Consider the following 20,714-nt stretch of genomic DNA (forward strand, 5'->3'; position numbering starts at 1 on the left):
TTTTACAAGAATATACACTTATGCAGGCAAGGCAATTGACTAACATTACTCACATTACTGAAGATATCATTGGCCGTCGTAAAAAATAAGACCTGTACATGGAAGCATATCCACTCAGTCTTAACTCACTGTTCCAGATATGCAGAAAGATACACTTGGAGATAATGTAGAGAAGTATGCACACACACACACACACACACACACACACACACACACACACACACACACACACACACACACACACACACACACACACACACACACACACACACACACACACACACACACACACACACACACACACACACACACACACCAGGAGCATTCAGAAAGTTCAGCTCAGAGGAAGCATATATAGTTCCTCTGCTAACACACACACATGCATGCACACATGCACACTCACACACGCGTACACACCTTTACGAATGCTGATTCCACAGGCCAATTCATACCATGTTCATACATACCATGTCCTTGTGAGGTAAAGAGAGGAAGTTTATGGTAATGCCCTCTAGTGGTCAAAAGGGAAAAGGAAAGCCCTCTTCCCAACACCACATATTGTGCTTGCTGCTTTGCTAAGCATAACAGAAGTCCATCAGTGATAATATGTCAATTGAAAACAAAAATACATCTCAGTGTTAGTCAGTGCATCGCAATACAAAAAGGAGGATAATATAAAATGCTGTTGGGCATACAGTTCACTGTTGTATTCAAGGGCGAAATGAGAGGAGGTTTATACAAGGACGATTGTGAGGGAGAACGACAAAATATTTTATCGGAATTGCTTTCGTTTACACGGTAACCCCGCTATTGGGGCTTGAACACGCAAAAATCTGAAGACTCCTTGCAGAGTGGGGAGTTTTGAAGACAATCCAGGATGTTCCGTCTAAAGGGCAAAAAAAGCCAAAACATGTTCACGTCCCATAGACCATCACGTCAAACTTTTTGCGCCTCCAGGCCACAGCGCCAAGGTTGCAATGTAAACGAAAGAGACTTCAGATAAAATATTTTGTTGTTTTTACTCACAATCATCCTTATGTAAAACGCATTGAAAAATTGAAGACGATAGGCCACTTTTGCATCTTCTGTTTTGATCGTCGTCACCATATAAACGTAGCCTGAATTTCACCTGTACACATCCTTCATACAACACAATATCATCATGGAATATGTAAATGGTAGGAATTGAAATTCTAATTAAACACATTCCCAAGTAATTCTGTTTCCTGTTCTGGCAATACGTAGGTAACAAAATTCTGAAAATGACACGACCCCAAAGCCTAACACTTGAAAAGCCACAGTAACCTGATGTAGATAAGGAATTGTTGTGGCATCATTAATATACTTCTGTGAACTCAGTTGAATTGTCCATTCCAATAGCTTACATTTTGAACTTTATCTTGTGAAAAATGACTTGATAACTAAATTTGATCATGATCAGGGAATAGCTAAGTCAGTCATGATGTCAGGGCCAACTAATGTAAATGTTTTTTTCATGCAAGCACAGCTTATGATGATCATACATTTTTATCAGACCTAAAACCAGGAATAACACTTTTCGAAACAAATCACTTAGAATCCAACGTCTATTATGACAAATAACACAACCCTTTTTTTAAGTCGTTCAACACAGTCCCCTGAGTTTGTTTGGTTTGGGCAGGGAATGTTTTTTTGAAGACAATGTAATATTGAAATCATAGCACATACTCTTCATCTTTTTGTCTACGGCAAGGTACTGCGGAGCTGCCCCCAAAAAGTCTCTTTCCATGTCGTGGCCAAGTTGAGCAAAGTATGGTCTTTATCCAACGAGATGCTGCCTTCATCAAACACCTCCCATAGTGGTCACATTGTAGTCCCCTTAGTTCCACAGGTCGTGTTTGTCCCTGTGAGATCTGGGCCCGTAAGACGCCGGGTCTGCTGCTAGACAATCTCCTTCGGAGATAAGCAAGATGGCCGACCAAGGAATGTGTAGCCGAGGAGGAGGAGTACAAGGAGGAAGAGGGAGAGGAAAAGCATGAGGGTGACAAAGCCCCCGTGAGGCATCAGGGGTGTGTCGGGGGCCTCGGCAGGAATCATGTTGGTCAGGTTCAGCATGTAGCCCAGACTCCAGCCTGCACTACTGCCTTCGATCTGGGAGTAACAGAAGACAACATGCACCCAGTCATCATGCTGAAAATGGCCAGCAGTCAAAATGAAGATGTAATGCTGTAAAAAGTTAGCCTGGTTCTCACCAGATGGTGTGTGTGTAGCTTTGGCGCCCCCTGGTGGAGAAGAGCTACACACACTACCATCTGGTACACAGAGGAAGCGATGGGATCAGCCAACAGACGAAGCATTTATTGCTTCTGCGCGGCCTCATCACCAACAAATTCCTTCAAAAACCATTGTGTTGATCTCTAAAGAGGGGCGCAGAAGCTACACATACACTGTCTAATGACTACCAGGCTATTAAAAGAAATACTTAGTTAGAACTAACTTTTAAATACCAATGAAAATACCTCAACGTAGCATGCTAAAGGGGTATTGATGTCACTGTGTACCATTTAACAAACATAATCGTTCTTGTACTACTCAAACGTGCTTATCCATGATACTTAAAAAATATGTTTGTCCATTTCCACTGTTGTTTTCCTATTCATCATCATCTGACAAAAATAAATCATTGCGCTGCCTACATGATTGGCCAACACTGTACATAGTATCTGATTCTGATGCAAGGTACTAGTAAGAGGAAGGTGCAGACCGTATCGATGAAGTGAATATCTTTCCAAGTTGCGGATGTGAAATTGTAGCCGTCTTCCAGTAAAGTCAATATGTAGGTCCCAGAGAAGCAATACTCCGCCAGGTACTTCACATCAATTTTGGGATGTTCTTGCCTTATCTGGAAACACAGATCGGACATTTTATTTCAATGTACTTCTATGTACAGTATGAATGTATGGTACGCTGTATGTGGGAACTTGAGAAGACAACATACCGTATCCCATGGGGTTGCACAGTACTGCTCCACCCCCTTCTTGGTCTCTTCGAAGGATTTGCCTGTTAGATTTAGGAAGTTCATGACAAAGTAGTAGGCAGAGAAGGCCTATGTCCAAGAAAGAAACATGAAAGAAAAGAACAAAAACATTAAGAGGTATACTTTTGCTTTTGAATAGACCTACGAAAATTGTTTTTTTTTTCTTTACAGGAATTACTTTGAACGTAAATAAGGAATAAACATAAAATATGGCTTTAAATATTATGTAATAGTGTACTGCAGCATTCATAAAATCAATCACATGTATTTTTGTGACTATGGACTAATTATCTATGAATGGCATTTTAGACAGGATGAAAATAGATTTAACTTTATTGGCTGTACTCTTGCACAAAAATCAGGGTAACAGATGCAGATAAACTTCTACTCCGCAGGGCAAATAGCAGAAGTGCAATATATAATAAAGTGCAATACAGATTAAATGCAATATGTAAAAGCAGTATATTTATACACTGTATATTGAATGCTGTTATTCAGGCACAGCTAGAGCAGGTAAAAAGGTGCAGCAGTTTTTCCTCACCCCAAACATCCCTTCCACATGTGGCTGATATACTCCATTGAAGGAGCATTGTGACCTCGTACACCTGCTGAAGTTAAAGACATCCTTGATGGAATTCTGACACTCTTGGAAGCTGCCAGAGCCAGTGTGTGTGAAAGTTTTACTCTTGACTTCCTCGCTTACATCCTGGACACATGGGCTGTCGAACACCCTCGTAAACGGCTTTGTTTCGGTGTAGCCCGGGTGGAAGCAGGGGTCTTCTAAGGAGGCGTTAGCTGACTTGGTGAAAAATGAGGAAATAAGAGAGAGTTGAGATACAGTACTGCCGTACAAAGGCAAAGTGCAGTAAGTACATATTTGGTCAAAATAGATTTTATAGTGAAAATGGTCTTCATAACACCTCTTTTATCTTCTTACAAAGCCTAATTGTCAAATTATGTCCCGCTTTAGAGATAATGCTATGTCAACATACTGTAGCAATATCTCAATGTAACTACAATATCCAACCTGATGCCAAAACGTAGAAGGCATTTTTCTCAGTTTCGATGTTGGTGTAGTTACTGTACTTTGGCTTTGAAGGGCAGAGTACATCCGCAACATCCGACATCTTTGGACTATTCTGCCAACTGACCACAATGAGCCGACATAATCATACTGCTGCCATGGGTAGGTCAGACAGTTGGGTGCACATGCAGAGGGATACATGGAAGGGCTTATACTTTCTGAAGGTGAAACTCACATAGGGTGCTGAAATATATTGAGCCTTTTCAAAAAATGATGTGATTCTGGATTTTATAATCTGGACCTACAATTTACAATCATGAACTCTATACTTTCACTTGAATCGATTTAGTTTTCATTTAGCCAGCATCTTCATTGTGCAAGTCTTACCTGGAGTTTTTTCTCCAAGGCTAGTTTGAGGACCTGGTCCTTCCCGTAACACAGGAAGCTGTGGGTGTACACCTGATAATCGTTTCCATAAAGTCGGAATGCCATGGAATTGCCAGGGGACTCTATGCTCTCCTTGGACACAAAGGTGATCTGGGTGGAGGCACCCCCCAGGTCCAAAGCGCCCATTGTTCTGGCAGCCTGGAAAGAAGATATACCCAATGACCCATCTGGCTAAATATCATGGCAAGCTACTGCTTCAGAGAGAGAGAGAGAGAGAGAGAGAGAGAAAGAGAGATTTGCTATTACATTGAAGAAGAAAACCAGAATGTAATGATGTATAATTAATTATGGCATTTAGAGATATGAATACAAATATGCACGTTTATTTCAGTTGGCTGTTGGCACTGCATTAAAAATGTGTTGGAAGCATTCCAGTCAGTGTTAAGCGTTTGCATATTCTGCTGATAAGACTCTTGTGCAATTACATCATTTGAAAGAACTATTGATAAGCTGACCAAAACAACATACCGCATGAAATCAGTGGCGCTTCTAGATCAAAATTGCCAGGGTGGGCTGAGGCTGGCCCAATGTGTTTTTATGGGGGCATTTAATGAAGAAAAAAAAACAGGTACTTATTCTATTTTATATATTGTATTTTATATTTAGCTATTTCAGTAAAAAAAAAGAATATTGACCATTGACTATTTAGTACAGGGGCCAGGAGCAAGGGGCAGTGGCCCACCGGGCCCTGGCCCTCTAGAACCGCCTATGTATGAAATACAGAAATACATTATTTACATTATTATATACATAATTTTCTCAAGAAAATCTCTTTCATACATTCATACTCAAGAAATTAGGTATTTCATACATTCAAATAGATTGGATAGCAGCAAAGCTCATTGTTGGCTTTGCACAAATGTCAATTGAAAAACCACAGCCAGGGAAAAGGGAAGAAGAAAGCCATTGTTCCTGTACTAACCACATTGCACCCACTTCCCGTACCTTACACAGTTAATCACATGGTTTTAGTATCACTCATCATCCATACAAAGCTGTTACTGCTTGAGCTCCTTCTTTCACTCAGCCACCATTGTTTTGGGCACGCTGATAAGAATCTATCCTTTTCAGTTGTTAGGAAGTCGGAGATCATATTTTTGGAAAGTTTGAACATATTCTGAACACTCCTTTCGGATATGTATCATTTGATTGCTTGGAAATGTATTAATCATCTTTGCTGTCTCTGCATTCATGGCACCAAAGGAGGGAGGGGAGGAAATACTAAAATATAAGTGGCTGAAATGAGTTGTTCAGTATCTTCAGTATGACTAAAGATGGCGTGTCCACTTACCCTTTGAAAGTTTTTGCTTAGGTAGTTGACGGTAATCCAACCGAAGGCCCCCTCTTCTTGGCCAGTAATGATGCGTGCCCCCTGGAAGTCGAAGGGAGAGGCCTGTAACGTCTTCTCCACTGACTCCAAGACCTCCAAAGCACTTGGTTTGTTCTGCTCTCTGTAACAAAAAAAACGTAACTACTCTTCTCCAAAGGGTAAAAACCATAGTGAGACACTTAAGATATCAAAAACACGACAAGCTATACTTCCTACAGCTACAGACAGGGAGACAGTGCAGAATCACATGTCCATTTCACTTCATGTACTAAGTCACTCTTGTTAACAAAATGGCAGCTAAAAGCAAGGTTACGTACTCGAGCAACCTCATCCCTGCTGTGGCGCCCAGATACACGGGGGTCTCCTGGTGCTTTACTGCAGGGATGCTATCCTTGGCCTTCTCTAGACACACCCCCAGAGACCGACCTGCTCCCGCGGGATCATGGGAATAACTGGAGATGCCCCTTCCTGTGGAGAACAATCAGAAAAAGTCAGAAGATCAGAGCCTTTACAAGAGTAAACACATTTCTGTACCGGTCATAATTAAGGGCAAAGGGGACAGTTGCCCAGGGCCCAGGTAGACAGGGGCCCCAGAATTGGGTCCTCATTACTTTGTATGTATTAGTCTGGGGGGCCCTTTTAGATGACTTTGTCCTGGGCCCGGCCAAAGCTGTCAGCGGCTGTGCACCCAACCATAAAACGTGACAACACTCTGGTCAAACTGATGAATGGTCCTTGTGAACATGCCTTAGCCTACCTTTTACTTTACACTTGACTAGCTGACTGACCATTCCAGTGTTGTTCTCTTTCTCCGCAGGCCACTGGTAGATGTAAACCGCCGTGTGCGAGGAGCCGGCATCCAAAACTATTCCGTACTAGGAGCAGGTGAAAATAGCAGGGAGAAACAAAGTAGAATAGAATACAATACAATAGAATAGAATAGAATAGAATAGAATAGAACAGAATAGACTTTATTGTCATGCCAGCATGAACATTGCCTTTGGTCTCACAGAATAAAAACACAAATAGACAAGACACATACAAATCGCTGCGCTGAGGTGTCCAATCAAACGTGCATGCTCACATGTATGCCTTTTGTGCACATCTGTGTTTGTGTTTTGCATTATTGATTGGTTTAGCACCTGTTTTTGTAGACTAAAGTGGTTATTGTGTGCATATTAGATTATACACCTGCAGGCTATTATCCAGCTTTAAAATCAATGTTTACAAAGAACACAGGTGGCTTCCTCTACCAGACAGAAACATAGCCTACCTTATATTTCTGCTGCAATGGTTTGTTCTGTACAATGGCGATGGATACAATGGTAACAATAGCAGCTATGAAGAAGAAGGCCACACAAATCACTTTCCCACTGTGCCATGGGGTCTTCGCGTTCATTTCTGCGGATGAAATAAATAGAAGGAAAATAGTCAATACGTACAGTGGAGACAATTACAATAAGTAGGTTGGGAACTTTAAAGGGCTTATACACTGTTTACTCGGAGATTATATTGTAGTGTAAAACTTCACCAAGCCACCAGTTCTATGGACACTCATTTAACTTATTTAGGCTATATTTCAGGGGGAAAGGGGGATGGGGGGAGCACAGCTCCTGTTCAACCTCATGTTCCCTTCATCCTTGCTTGTGAGAGATACACAGAGAGAAAGATAAGGAGAAACTGAGTAAAATCATTATGTCAGATTCATTGATACACTAATGCTCCGATAGCGCAACATTGATGCACAGCTGGACGAGTCAAGTAGGCCTATCTGGGCTCCTTTTCCCACATACTTCGCCCTCTGCCTTGTATTCTCAACATCTGATTAATATTGTATTAAACAATTTTGAAAATATTGATGCCTACTACACACCCGGACCAAGTGTCGTGACTCCTGTGAGAGCGCATCAACGGGGAAGCTCGTGGGCGCGCGCGCGGCCACTGGCGGCGTCTGTCGACGATAACTTCATCGACCGCTATACGAACATGCACACAGCCAGGGGACATGCTGACACAGCATTCACACGTTAAAAACTGACATTCGGCAATGGTTTGAGGGAGGTGTAGTCTGTGTCGTATCTCGGCTATTGTGCTGTAGGGCAAATTAGAGTGCCACTGCGTCCCTTAGGTCTGGTAGCGAACCAGCTACAAATGTACCTCCTCCGCGAGCTACCTGTAGCCTACAGAATGAACAGTAGTCTATGCTTTAATTTACATACCTTGATACATAGATTACGGGCGCTTTTCATCCTTTTCGTTTGTCCGACACAACTTAGCAACAGCCAGACTAGCCTACACTTACGATTGCCGTACTGACAACATGAATTCAATGCCATCTCTTTCCCCTTGGGCATCGGTTTCCGAAGCCCTGCCCATGACTCCGTCGGTATGGTAACAGGAAGTTTACATTTTGACAAGGGAATTTGTCTGAATGTATAACAGGTGCTATTTCAAACATAGCTTTGCAGGCCTACCTACCCGACTATACCGTGTAGGCCTAATAAATGAGGTATAGCCTACAGTCAGAATAAAACAACTTAAAACCAGAAATTGTGATAAGGGAGTATAAAAATTCTTACCCCCCCCACAACCCCCCCCCCCCCCCCCGCCCAAAAATAAATAAATAGAAATAAAAATAAAAACAAACAAACATACAAACAAACAAAAACAAAAAACAACTGACTAGCAGATATTTGGAAGGTCTCCTTCATGGAAATAGAGCAATCTGTCTAAGGGTGGGAGACGTGACGCCTTGTTTTTTCGTAACATTGGTTAAAAACCTACAAAACTGTTATTTTCCTTTAAAAAACAAATGTCAATGAAAGAAGATGTGGTACATTGTGTTTCATATTAGTCTTAGATGAGAAGAAACATTTTTGTTAAGATTTATGTAAAGGTTTATATGTCAAATTTCCTGTGGTGTGACTGTAACATTAATGAAACAATATATAATAATATATATATAAATTAACCAACAACATTTTGAATAATGTATGAAGCATTTGGCATGATTGCATAAATCTTAACTTTAGATTAAGATATGTGAATGTGGAAAAAACTCAAGACAGTAATATTAACTACAAGTTCAATTTCGTAACACAAATTGCGTCCTGTGGGGTGACATGTAGGCCTATGTCAATGTTTGTGAATGGGCAACTACAAGGGTCTTAAAGACTGGCTCCTAACCAGTCAGTACCTCAGTTATTGGAGAGTGCTGTGGAAGTTTAAGGTGACCCTTAACCTCTTAATATGTCTTCATATTGCAATCTTTCTGTCACGCAATGCCAAGGTTCATTTTATGGTGTCCTGTGGTGTGACTGCTCTTATAGGAGGAAAAAAAGTTTTTTTATTAATGAAAACACATATTAAGATTAAACACAATATCATTATCAAGTTAGCATGAGCTCAGATGTCAGTCATGTATACAAAAGGATTAAAATGGCCATAATGCAGTGAATTCCCTGTGGTGTGACTCCATTTTCTTGCGGTGTGACATGCCTATGCTATGTGTTGATGCAGGACACATTTTCCCAAAAATGGCAAAAATAAGGTGAAATTCCACAGACCACTAAGTGCTTTATTTTTTTCTATTTTTTTCCAATTTTTATCCATCATTTTTTTCAGGAATTTGAAAAACTTTTTTTTTTTTTGCGTTACGCCCTTAAACGTCAACCACCCCTACTTGAATTGAAAGAACACAGGGGTGTCCAATTGTTGGACTTGCTCTCCCATTTATGATTTGAATGTAAATGATGATATACATTTAGCCTATTTAATGTGAGTATATTATTAATAAATTGTTTCAACCTTAGTCAGTTTTCTAATCGGAACATTAATCATTTGGAGGGCAACCTAGAATTGTTTGCTAGGCCTGCCCATTTCCACCTTTGCCTGCATCCTTCAATTGTTCTGCACAAAATCAAAGCAGTGGTGGGTGTTCACCATGGAAAAAAAGTTGTTATTGTACAGCTCCCACCCAACCCAAGATAAGAAATAGCCTGAACATTTAATATAAACACAGTTTGTGTAAACGTGTTGTTGGAAGTGGACAGCACCGTCATGATAACTTTATGAACCATATGCCTTGTAATAGCGATCTACTGTAAAGGAAACAAGAATCAGATTGCCCATGATGAGGCCTAATGGTGCCAGGGTGGCTTCAAAAGGTTACTAGTAGCCTGAAGATAGATAGACATGAATTCACTTGATTTAAGCTTTTACACAACAGATGCTTACCTTACGAAAAAAACAATGAGAGGTTTACACCTGGGTGACTCTAATTCAACAGCTTGATTACAGTTATTTACTCTCTTCTAATATTGAGTATAACATGGGTAATTTTCTTAATGATGCACTAGCTAACTGTCCCACCCCCCACCACCTCTCCTGAGTACATTGTAGCCTACTCTTTGGGGCTAAGGCTCTATGATGAGGGCTGAGGCTCTATGCCAAGGACCAAATCAGGCCACATTTTCAGCAATGGTTAAGGCCCGTCTGTTTATTAAGCAAACTTAATTTAAACTTAATTTGTGCCAATTGTCGAACCACACCGGGAGGATGTCAGTTAACAATCTCCCTCCCCCTTGTGTCATATTGCTTAATTCTCTGTTTTGAAATGAGATTCTCAAGAAAGATAGATATGAGGCCTTTCAAATATGTGTCAGCAGATATCAAACAGTAGCTGGTGATATGAATAATGTAATCGTGTGTGGCCTGCCTTTTTCTCTCTAGTAAAAGTTTATTGAAATGCTGCCATGTTTTACAAAGAATGCACTCAGCCAAACAGGCCATTACCAAAGACTCAATCATTCCAGTCACTGGTAAAGCATTCTACGAGCACACTCTCTTAAACCAGCCAACAAACCTACTGTACATATGTATGGTTTTTAGTATTTGTGAAGAAAGGTTAATGCTGCTGATATAGTTACTCAAAGTCCAGACAGTGGTCATGATCAGACTGCAACAAGAAATAGCAGAAAGTTATCTTATGTCCCCTCCTGCAGGACATTCCTGAAGATGTTCACATGCCAAAATAAACATGCTACAATTATGTCATGTGACGGACTTCAGAAAACACCATGAACCATGCAATGCATACAGTACAATGAAAGAGCCGAACTGGCCGTGCAAGAGAAAAAAGCATGTCTAACAAGAATTGATGATCCACTACGCATCACGTTGCTATTTCTAATAGAGGGTGACGTCAGGAATCCTCCCCATTGCCTGTCTAAACATTTCTTTTCTGTTTATTGGCACAACTCACTGGGCAGGAGTTCAAATGAAGGCGCTGGACTGGACACTCATCCCGGGAGTGAAGGAGTAGCCGCCTCTCCCTTTCAAAACTCTGTCTCATCGGAGCCCACACACACTCGCTCTCTTTTCAGAGTCTATCAGAAACATTTCAGTTTAACTCTCACACATACACAAAAAACGAGTTGTGCCACTTTGTTCGGTGCTCAGAAGGCATAACTGAATTATGTAGGCCTAGTTGTTACACTGGTGAACTTGTGTCTTTATTCCTGTATGGACATGCCTTGAACACCTCAGCTGCTGCATGGGGTGAAGTAATGTTATATTGTACGTACATCCCTGGCTTAGCCGAGTCACAATTGCAAACAAAAAGAGAGAATATGCCATTCAGGTCACGGTCTTAACTGCAAGCTGGATTACATAACTGTTGAAATGGCAGGTTCTCAATCCAGGTTGGCAACATAACACAAGGCAAGAGCTCATACTGAACTCCAGTTGTAAGTTTCTATATTTAGACTGAGCTGCATCTTGCTTGAAACAAATGTGATGGCGATGGTGATGTTTCAGAGAGAAATAACTGGCATTTTAAAAAACTGTTCAACATTGAGTGAGGTTGGAGAAGGAGGGTGTGCTGGAATTTGTGTAAATAAAGGATTTGTTGTACAGGCCAGTTGCAGCACCTTTCAAAAATGTTGGAAATGTGTGCTGTACAAGCAAAACTAGTGTGAGGAGGAGTGCTCAATTAAAGCGTAAGCAAATGACACACAGAAATAAATGTAATGTAAATGTATGGTACCATTGTTTAGCATGGTTTATGATGTAGCATTTCGGTACTTAATATTAATATAACATTAATAAATCACTAAATAGCCAAGTAATAAATTAGAATCTGTTATTTTTACTGATATAGGATACAATGGGGGTAAGAAATCTGCCAAATTTCCAAACAAAAAAACGAACCTATTGAGCAGAAGTCTTCTCATGTTGGCTCTTGTAGACATTACTGCCAAACACCTGGAAACTAGTCCCTCTCTCCCTCTCTGGCACCATAAAGCAGCACAGCTTGTTTCATCATGTTTTCTTACTCAGTAAAAACGTCTGTTGCCTGCAGTGTGCGACACGACCCGCGTCCCCCACCGCTTCTCTCACTAGTGTCATGCACTCTTGTTGGCCAAGGCCTCACCAGTGTTGCCAGATTGGGTGGTTACCCGTTCAATTGGGCTACTTGGGATGGCTGTCTGCGGGTAAAAACTGGAAAAATGGGCCATTTGGCATTTTTTCTGACGTTTTATGCCCATAGAAACCAATGTAATTTGTTGAAATTGGGCGGTATTTAGCGCACTTTTGCGTTTTTTGAGAAACTTTTGGGCGGGATTTGATCAGACACATCTGGCAACACTGGGCCTCACCTCTGCTGGTTACGGGCTGGGGCCAGATCAAGGACAACACTCTGCCAGAGGCCTGTCCTTAGCTGTGCTGTGCTGTGCTGTGCTGTGATGTGCTGTGCATGTCTGATCTAGCTGTTGTGCTTTGTGGTTGGCTGTAGCCAAGCAGCTCAGACTCATCTGTGAACGGGAAACCCAATGACATCATGTCTGTCTGGCTTTGGTCCAGTGCCTTAAAAGGAAGCACATTTTCCTTTTGAAATGCGGCCTTTTGTTAATCAACTTTGAAAATGAAATGAGGATCGTAACCCAGTGGGGAGATCTGTGGTCATTCTGCAGATGGTCAGACTAAGCAGCTGTTTTCTGTTGAATGGGAGGACATGCACGCACATGACTGATGATAGCAATGATGCATTCTTTGAATTTATATTAGTTGTAGAATATGCAAATAAAACTCAACGAGGTCACACCCTCACACATTTTTTTATGTTATTTTCATGGACCATGTCCAACAGCTTTGCCACTCAGTCAGAGATCATTTCAGATGGGATTACCTCATTTCCACACCCAGTTCCACTGCTCTGTTATAGATTTCGCGTCAGTATTAGATCTATTGTACCGGATATGACCAAATTTACAACCACATGTTAGAGAGGACAATTATAGTTGATCATCTGAAGGGGGAGTAAGCTTATACGCTATACCATACATGGGCCTAATTGTCCGTCACTGTATTTGTCTTAGCTATCCCGTGTTTTCCCCTATATGATTCAAAATAATGAATTGAATCATGACTTCTGAGTGCTGCTCTCCCCTGTTTCCCTCCGTTGGTACAGGGACAATGCTTGCAGGAGGTGGGAAATAAACTGAGTGAGGTCCACCTGCTAATCCCAGTATCTAAAGATAGTGGCTCGTTGCTATTGCTTCAAGTTCTACAGTTTCCCAACTACTACCAGCTGATAGCAAGCAGATATTTGTGTGGTCAGCCCAAGAGTGGAGAATGATTAACAGAGGTCTGTTCTGCTAGTGAACGGCCAACAGGAGAGCATCCACTGGTCATTCAGCAAGCTCACATAGTGACAGCATAGACAACATAAGATCCTCACACACGGCCCTGCCGGCAGGGCACTCGCCTGCCATGCGGCTGACCCGGGTTCGATTCCCGGCCCGGCTCCTTTGCCGACCCCTCCCCGTCTCTCTCCCAATTCGCTCCCTGTCCACCTCTAACACTGTCATATCAAATAAAGTCGAAAAAAAATCTTTAAGATCTTCACACACTTCAGACACTTAGCGCATCATCACCAAAGGTAAAAGAAACGTCTTCTACAGAGGTATGGTTACTTTATCAATCAGGTATTGCATGTTTTCTCAGATCATCAATTGTCAGCTACTGATCAATGACACATTGTCAAGCACTGTGAACTCTCTACGAAATTCAAATCAACAAAAATGGGTCCTTAACATCAAATAGTCACTCGCTGCCTCGTGTCAGGGAGGTGACTAGGGAGGTATGACATCGTCAGGCTTGTGGGTTGTGGCTGTACTGTACAGAGACATGACCAGCTCTCCTTTGGCATGAAGTGTCCTGATGATTACACTTTGTCCATGAATGTTTTTACAGATAGCAGAGCACTGTTGTCTGTATATTGGTCTGCGACTCACTGCGTCCATCATTTATTTACGTTATGTAGTATGTAGGCCCACATATGCAGGGAAGCCGACAGTGGGGGACAAAGGGGTTGCTTGTCCCAGGCCCAGGGAGAGAGGGGGCCCTGAATTGGGGGGCCTCATTACATTGCATTGATTGGATGGGGGGCCCTTTCAGATGTCTTCGTCCCAGGCCCAGCCAAAGCTGTCAGCGGCCCTGTATGTATGCATGTATGCATGTATGCATGTATGCATGTATGCATGTATGCATGTATGCATGTATGTATTGCATATGTGTGTATCTCTACACTCGTCTCCAAAAGAGTTGTCGCCTATCCATCTGTTTGGAATAACAGCTAATAACCTGACTTTCAATTAATCACTTGGCTTCAGAAGTCACTCATATGAAAGCTACAACCCTCCCGAATGAAAATGTATGTACAAAAATAAATGTCATGCACCAAAGCAAGATTGACCCTTTAATGAACTCAGACAGGGCAGATTTTCACAAGACAAAAGTTTTGTCACCTATCGAACATAATGTGAAAATGAGCAGATAAGTCACTCAAAACACTTCAAATACGCAGATCGGGTGTCATACTTAATCACTGATTCACTCTCACCTCTCCAGAAAATCAACTTTGGCCTTAGGTGTATGTTTAGGGTCATTGTAATCATGGAAAGCAACACAATGAAAATCAATGGAGGTCAATGAGAGATGGTGACATATTTGCTATTCGTAGAGCAATACATTTTTAACTTCATGATTTAATCAATGATAAAAGCCCTCACACACCAGCAGCATGCATGCAGCTCCACATAAGAGCTGTATCCCTCCCATGTTTGACTTTCGGCACCATGTATTTTTTCCAGATTCTTCACCTTTAACATCAAAGAAGTCTCTCCCACTGTCCTGTCTCAAAAAAGCCAGCCAAGAGTATGTCAGGCCTAATTCTGACAAAAAGGAAGGCTAATGGAATTCAGACTCTGAAGGCATGGTCCCAAGATCAACCATTTTAGAACTGATAGCATCAAAACTGTATGGTGTTGGAGATGAAGAATATGAAAAAAGAAAAATGGTGCATAAAGTGAAACATGGTAGGGATACAGCTCTTATGAGGAGCTGCATGCATGCTGCAGGTGTCTGAGGGCTTTTTATCATTGATTAAATCATGAAGTTAAACGTGTATTGCTCTAAGAATAGCGAATATGTCACCATCTCTCATTGATCTTAATTGTTTTTCATTGTGTTGCTTTCCATGATTACAATGACCCTAAACATACACCTAAGGCCAAAGTTGATTTTTTGAAGAGGTGAGAGTGATTCAGTGATTAAGTATGACACCCGATTTGCGTATTTGAAGTGTTTTGAGTGACTTATCTGCTCATTTTCACATTATGTTCGATAGGCGACAAAACTTTTGTCTTGTGAAAATCTGCCCTGTCTGTGTTCATTAAAGGGTCAATCTTTCTTTGGTGCATGAAATGTATTATTGTACATACATTTTCATTCGGGAGGGTTGTAGCTTTGTTGACTTCTGAGGCCAAGTGATTAATTGAAAGTCAGGTTATTAGCTGTTATTCCAAACAGATGGATAGGCGACAACTCTTTTGGAGACGAGTGTATATGTATTTGGGTAGATGACGTGACGTGTAAATTTTGCTGTCGCAGGCTCTTAAAATTAAGTAAATTCATGCTTTTCAAAATTGTCAATGCTTTAAATGATTAAACTAATGTCGTTGTTGTGAAAAAGTAATGTGTAATAAATCCAGAGCTTAAATAAGTATACTTAATTTTGAGTCAAATGTCACATTTGTCCTATGGTGTGACTGAGGCAAGCCTGGTTCTCCATATTAAAACATTTTTAAATAAATAATCAAAGCTCAGTCATTTGTCTAAACAACCCTGGCATGTTTTTCAAAGTGTCTATTTTAGCAAGTGGCAATGCTTAATTTTTCCCTGTTTTTCTGAGACCGTATGAACTTTGTCACAGAAAATAATGTCCTGTGGTGTGACATCATTTTTTTGTATTAATTCTGTGGATAATTATCTATTGTTGAAGCTCCAGCGGTACATAAATTGTGACTTTAGACCCTTAAGAAGCCAATGGCAAGGGTGGATTTTAGATTTTTCTCTCAGAGTTCTTCAGTCAATCAATTATGTTTTGCTACCACAAGATGTATTAGTTTTGTAGTCCTTTGGTGTGACAACCATAAAATACATTTTGACAATAGTGTATATTTTTCATATTTTTTTCTTATGTAGATGTATGAAAATGCATCTTACTAAAGGTGAAATTGTATTTCAGTTGGCAACGACATGGCTTTAAATTAACTCAAAAGCTCAAAAGTCCTATGGTGTGATGGTAAAAGTCCTATGGTGTGATGGTAAAAGTCCTATGGTGTGACACTTTGGAGTATCACACCAAAGGACAAACAGGTCACACCAATGGACTAGATATTTGAGAAATAGCTTTTAAAACAACTGGTAGTACATACTTTTTTGTTTTGTTGTTTGACTAGATAAATATTGTGTATTCAAATTACTTATTCCTTTATTGGCCTTTGGAATTTATACTTTGATGCATTGTTGATGAATATTTGCTGTTGATTTTAGATACTGTCAAATGATATAAAATGTCATTAATGGTGCTTTGAAACCATAAAATATAACGGTAACAGTGAATGAAAGATCAGTGAGAGAGTATATAGAGGAGTATAGATGAATAAAGTATGCTGTGGAGAGCTCAATATACAGCATAAATGTGCTGTCCAGCTTGAGATACCAAACAGGCACTGGCCACTACACACTACAGGTTCAATGGTGTAACAGTCATAGCATACCTACAAAAGTGTGATGGTCATGCCAAGGTCACCCTTCAGTATGAGTCTTATGAGCTCTGCAGGTTACATTCAATGACCGCATGGCTGTCATTAAGAGTTACGATAGGCTGATAATCGACGATTCAAAGACTTATAAGTGTAAAGTGTAGGTCCATATTGACTACAACATTATATTATGATCAAAAGACAAAATAATCATGTTGATATATTTGTTTCTGGCTCAGTTTTGCATTTCTGTCCTTTAGCGTGACATGAATGTCCTACGGTGTGACATGTTTTAAACACTCAAATATTTGTTTGAGCTAAACAATATGTTTGATAAACACTGAATATTGCATTAGGGAAGAACAAATTATCGTCCCTGAAAAGTTAGTATAAATTCGGACAATTTTGAACATTTAAAAGAAAGATATCCCTGTTTTTCCTCGAAGGTTTCTAATAATATCACATCTAATGGGGAAAAAAAAAATACTTAAATGGTAATTTCTCATTAAATTAAGACTTTAAAAAATTGCAGTAAATATGAAGAGTGTAACAATGTTCATAAAACTCCATCAAGCCATTTCTACATTACTTAATATATTTCTTAACGTCACACCAAAGGACATATTTTCAGCAAATTGCTTTATCAACGTAAATAAATAATCAATGAATAGACCAACATTGTGACCACTTGGATTTTTTGAAAGATTAATTGCTGCACTACGTAGACATATACTTTTTTCCCTCATAAACAATGTTTTGTGAAAAAAATGTTTTTTGCTGCCTATCCGTCATCTACCCATTTACTGTATGTATGTATGTACGTATGTATTCTGGTATACAAATTTCAAATACGATGAACTGAGTCATACAGAAACCATTATATTCTCTCTCTCTCTCTCTCTCTCTCTCTCTCTCTCTCTCTCTCTCTGTGTGTGTGTGTGTGTGTGTGTGTGTGTGTGTGTGTGTGTGTGTGTGTGTGTGTGTGTGTGTGTGTGTGTGTGTGTGTGTGTGTGTGTGTGTGTGTGTGTGTGTGTGTGTGTGTGTGTGTGCGTGTGTGTGTGCGTGTCTGCATGCGTACGTGTGTGTGTGTAATATAGTGGAACGTGTGAGGGTTACCTGCATGCACCCATGAACATCCAGCTACAGCACCCCTTATAACTTGGAGCGTTAATGTGGGGCAAAGGATAAAGCTTTGACATGGCTGACCTAAGGCTCTTACTTTTTACAATGTAAGTGCATGCGTGCAATGACAAAAATCAATCCTACTTATCTACTACAACCTCCCTGGACGCACTTTGTCATGCCTGTGTGTTCTGTGTTCCCCCACACATTGTACAGTATGTCTCTGTTTATGTCCTATTTAAAGTCTAGTGAGAAGGGTGGTTGGCAGAGGAAGAGAGGATAGGGTAGGAACCATGGGAGGAAAAGCCCTTTGCTCAAAACTGATTTTGAAAAAAGCCTTTCCCTTTTCAGATAAACAAGGTTATCTTCCACACACCGCGCTCCTCCGTCTTGTTGGTGCGTCTCTGAAGTAATCTAGTAGTAGGAAATGGATCACACTCAATTTTTCTTGACTGACATGACATGTCAGTCCCTGCAATGTTAAAATAGAAAGAAGAAAAAGTTAAACAAGAAAGAAGAAAAATTGAGTGCGATCCATTTCCTACTACCTTTTCAGATAAACAAAATCTTACGAGCAATGATGAGTTCTGAAAACAGCAGGTAATTGAAGGGCCGTATGCATTCCATGTTATAAAACATGACAATAATTGTCATCTACACTCTGTGACTGGGACTAAGTAAATTAAAAAAATCTATGGCCACCATCATGACAACTTTTATTAAAACTGAAATAGTGTATGTGTTTGGGTGACCATATGTGGTCTTTTCCAGGCAATATCACAAAGTAATAAACCAGAAATAAAATCCTTAAAGTAGCTTGTCTTAGTGCTTTGACGCTGATAGAAAAAAATTGAAGGCTTGGCCTAAAATACATCCTATTCCCTCCCTTGACGACAGCAAACATGATGGGTTGACCTTTTCCTATCTTTACGGCTCAAAAACCCAACCAATTGAAAGGAGGAGCATTTGAAACACAGCTGTCACATCTGGGTGGAAACATACTGCTGACATCATTGCAAACCATATGGACTCAAACAAGAACAGAAAAGTAGGGCTATCCACCAAACAGGAAACTCTTTGGGAATACACGTCTATCTAAATGACATCATGACTCTCCCTAATCAGCGCATCATGGACGTTTACATGTGATTATGTTTTGCTGATTGCTCTGCAGGGTTGAAAGACATGATGAGGAACTTTAGAGCTCAGGGTCGCTGACGGGCCTATTCACTCTTTGCTGAAAATGCTCAACTACACAACAACATTGCTCTGACATTACTAAGGGCCTTAAGAAACAGATAAAGACATAGTCATTACGCTTTTGGTGTCAGTAAGGTTGTCAAATTGTCAAATTTCTTTATTAGAGGATAGCCTCTTGAGATAAAAATCTCATTTTCAAGAGGGTCCTCAGGTTATAACTTAGGTCCTCAGGTCATAACTTATGCTCTACGCTAAGGGGTTAACTGCAAGAAGATCCATTTCCCTAATGTGTTGTTTGGTCTGTGAAATCAGTGTGGGTAAAGTCATCAGGGGTATGTTTCTCCAAAGTGTAGTTGCAACAGTTACAATTAGCAACTTGGGTAGTTACCAATGGGAAATTACATTGCAAACAACAAAGTATGGTAGCTATAGATAGCAATATGGTTTCTAGAAATGCACCCCAGATTTGTGCGTAACTTAAGCAGCATCCATTCTCATTTCCTTAAGGATGTGTAGGCATGCACACACACATGCCATTTAAATGCCAAGAGTATGAATAGCTTTATGGAATGCCAATGCTCCCTTCACTTAAGACTGTTTACACTCACAGATGGGGTCGAATCCAGGCCAGTGCATCCAGCCCCTGAGCTACACTGAGGCATGGGCCAGAGTAACAAACAAGGACGTTCTTAGGGATTGTCCAGTGAGGTCCACATAATGAATTTTGCAGGTTTGCACTGTCAGAGTTGCATGAGTCTTCAATTCGACTCTGTAAGTGCCGAAATGACATGGCACAATTTACTCTGCAGGCTTAGTGTTGCAATATATTGCATATTTCAAAATGGTTAGCACTGTTAGTTGCATGACATTTCAACCAAATGGCATGAATGGAATGGAATTGGCAGAGTGATACTAATATTGTTATACTATTATAATTCAATCTTCTACTTTTAAGACCGTGTTTAAATGTAGTTTTTTCACTGAGTCAACTTCAGCGAGGTGAATGGGATGACCGCCTTCAGTTTTACGCATTGGGGGGGGACACACACACACACACACACACACACACACACACACACACACACACACACACACACACACACACACACACACACACACTGAATTCCATGTAAAAGTCTGACGAGCGAGTCGACTGATGAGAAAGGCAGACGTTAGAGGACTCTGCTTGTCCACCAGCTGGACAGAGGCCCCGGGAGGACGAGGGGAATTTAAAGTTCTGGGCTGGGATTCCTCTCAGACGTAATGGCTAAAATGAAACAAAAGTGGCACAGAGACTCCTGTATGAAATAAGTGATATCTCATGTGAGTGCAACAAAGAGGGGATTATCCTCCAATATTCCATTATGAGCTTAATCTAAAATATTTACTTGGAGTGATGAACTGGAAATCTTATTTTGCGTAACTGATATTCTGGGGTTATATGGTTCGCCTTGCCCTCCAGCA

At 40.6% G+C, this 20,714-nt stretch overlaps 1 protein-coding gene across 3 annotated transcripts in view; it reads right to left on the minus strand.

The window, feature by feature from the left end:
* Positions 1-1,568: 1,568 nt before the first annotated feature.
* entpd1 (ectonucleoside triphosphate diphosphohydrolase 1) overlaps positions 1,569-20,714 on the minus strand; it is a 23,508-nt gene continuing 4,362 nt past the window's right edge. For 2 of the 3 annotated variants that reach the window (XM_063216932.1, XM_063216930.1), the window contains exons 2-10: positions 7,091-7,218; positions 6,575-6,692; positions 6,135-6,285; positions 5,779-5,938; positions 4,428-4,625; positions 3,558-3,815; positions 2,978-3,085; positions 2,744-2,881; positions 1,569-2,130 (exon numbers count right to left, since the gene is read on the minus strand). In XM_063216932.1, the coding sequence (XP_063073002.1) occupies positions 1,921-2,130; positions 2,744-2,881; positions 2,978-3,085; positions 3,558-3,815; positions 4,428-4,625; positions 5,779-5,938; positions 6,135-6,285; positions 6,575-6,692; positions 7,091-7,216 (1,467 nt within the window). In that variant the 5' untranslated portion in view covers positions 7,217-7,218 and the 3' untranslated portion in view covers positions 1,569-1,920. Of the gene's footprint in view, positions 2,131-2,743; positions 2,882-2,977; positions 3,086-3,557; positions 3,816-4,427; positions 4,626-5,778; positions 5,939-6,134; positions 6,286-6,574; positions 6,693-7,090; positions 7,219-8,036; positions 8,372-20,714 lie in introns of those variants that run through there. The other variant, XM_063216931.1, reaches the window with a different exon arrangement.

Source organism: Engraulis encrasicolus, chromosome 15, assembly GCF_034702125.1.
Source record: "Engraulis encrasicolus isolate BLACKSEA-1 chromosome 15, IST_EnEncr_1.0, whole genome shotgun sequence".
Lineage (NCBI taxonomy): Eukaryota > Metazoa > Chordata > Actinopteri > Clupeiformes > Engraulidae > Engraulis > Engraulis encrasicolus.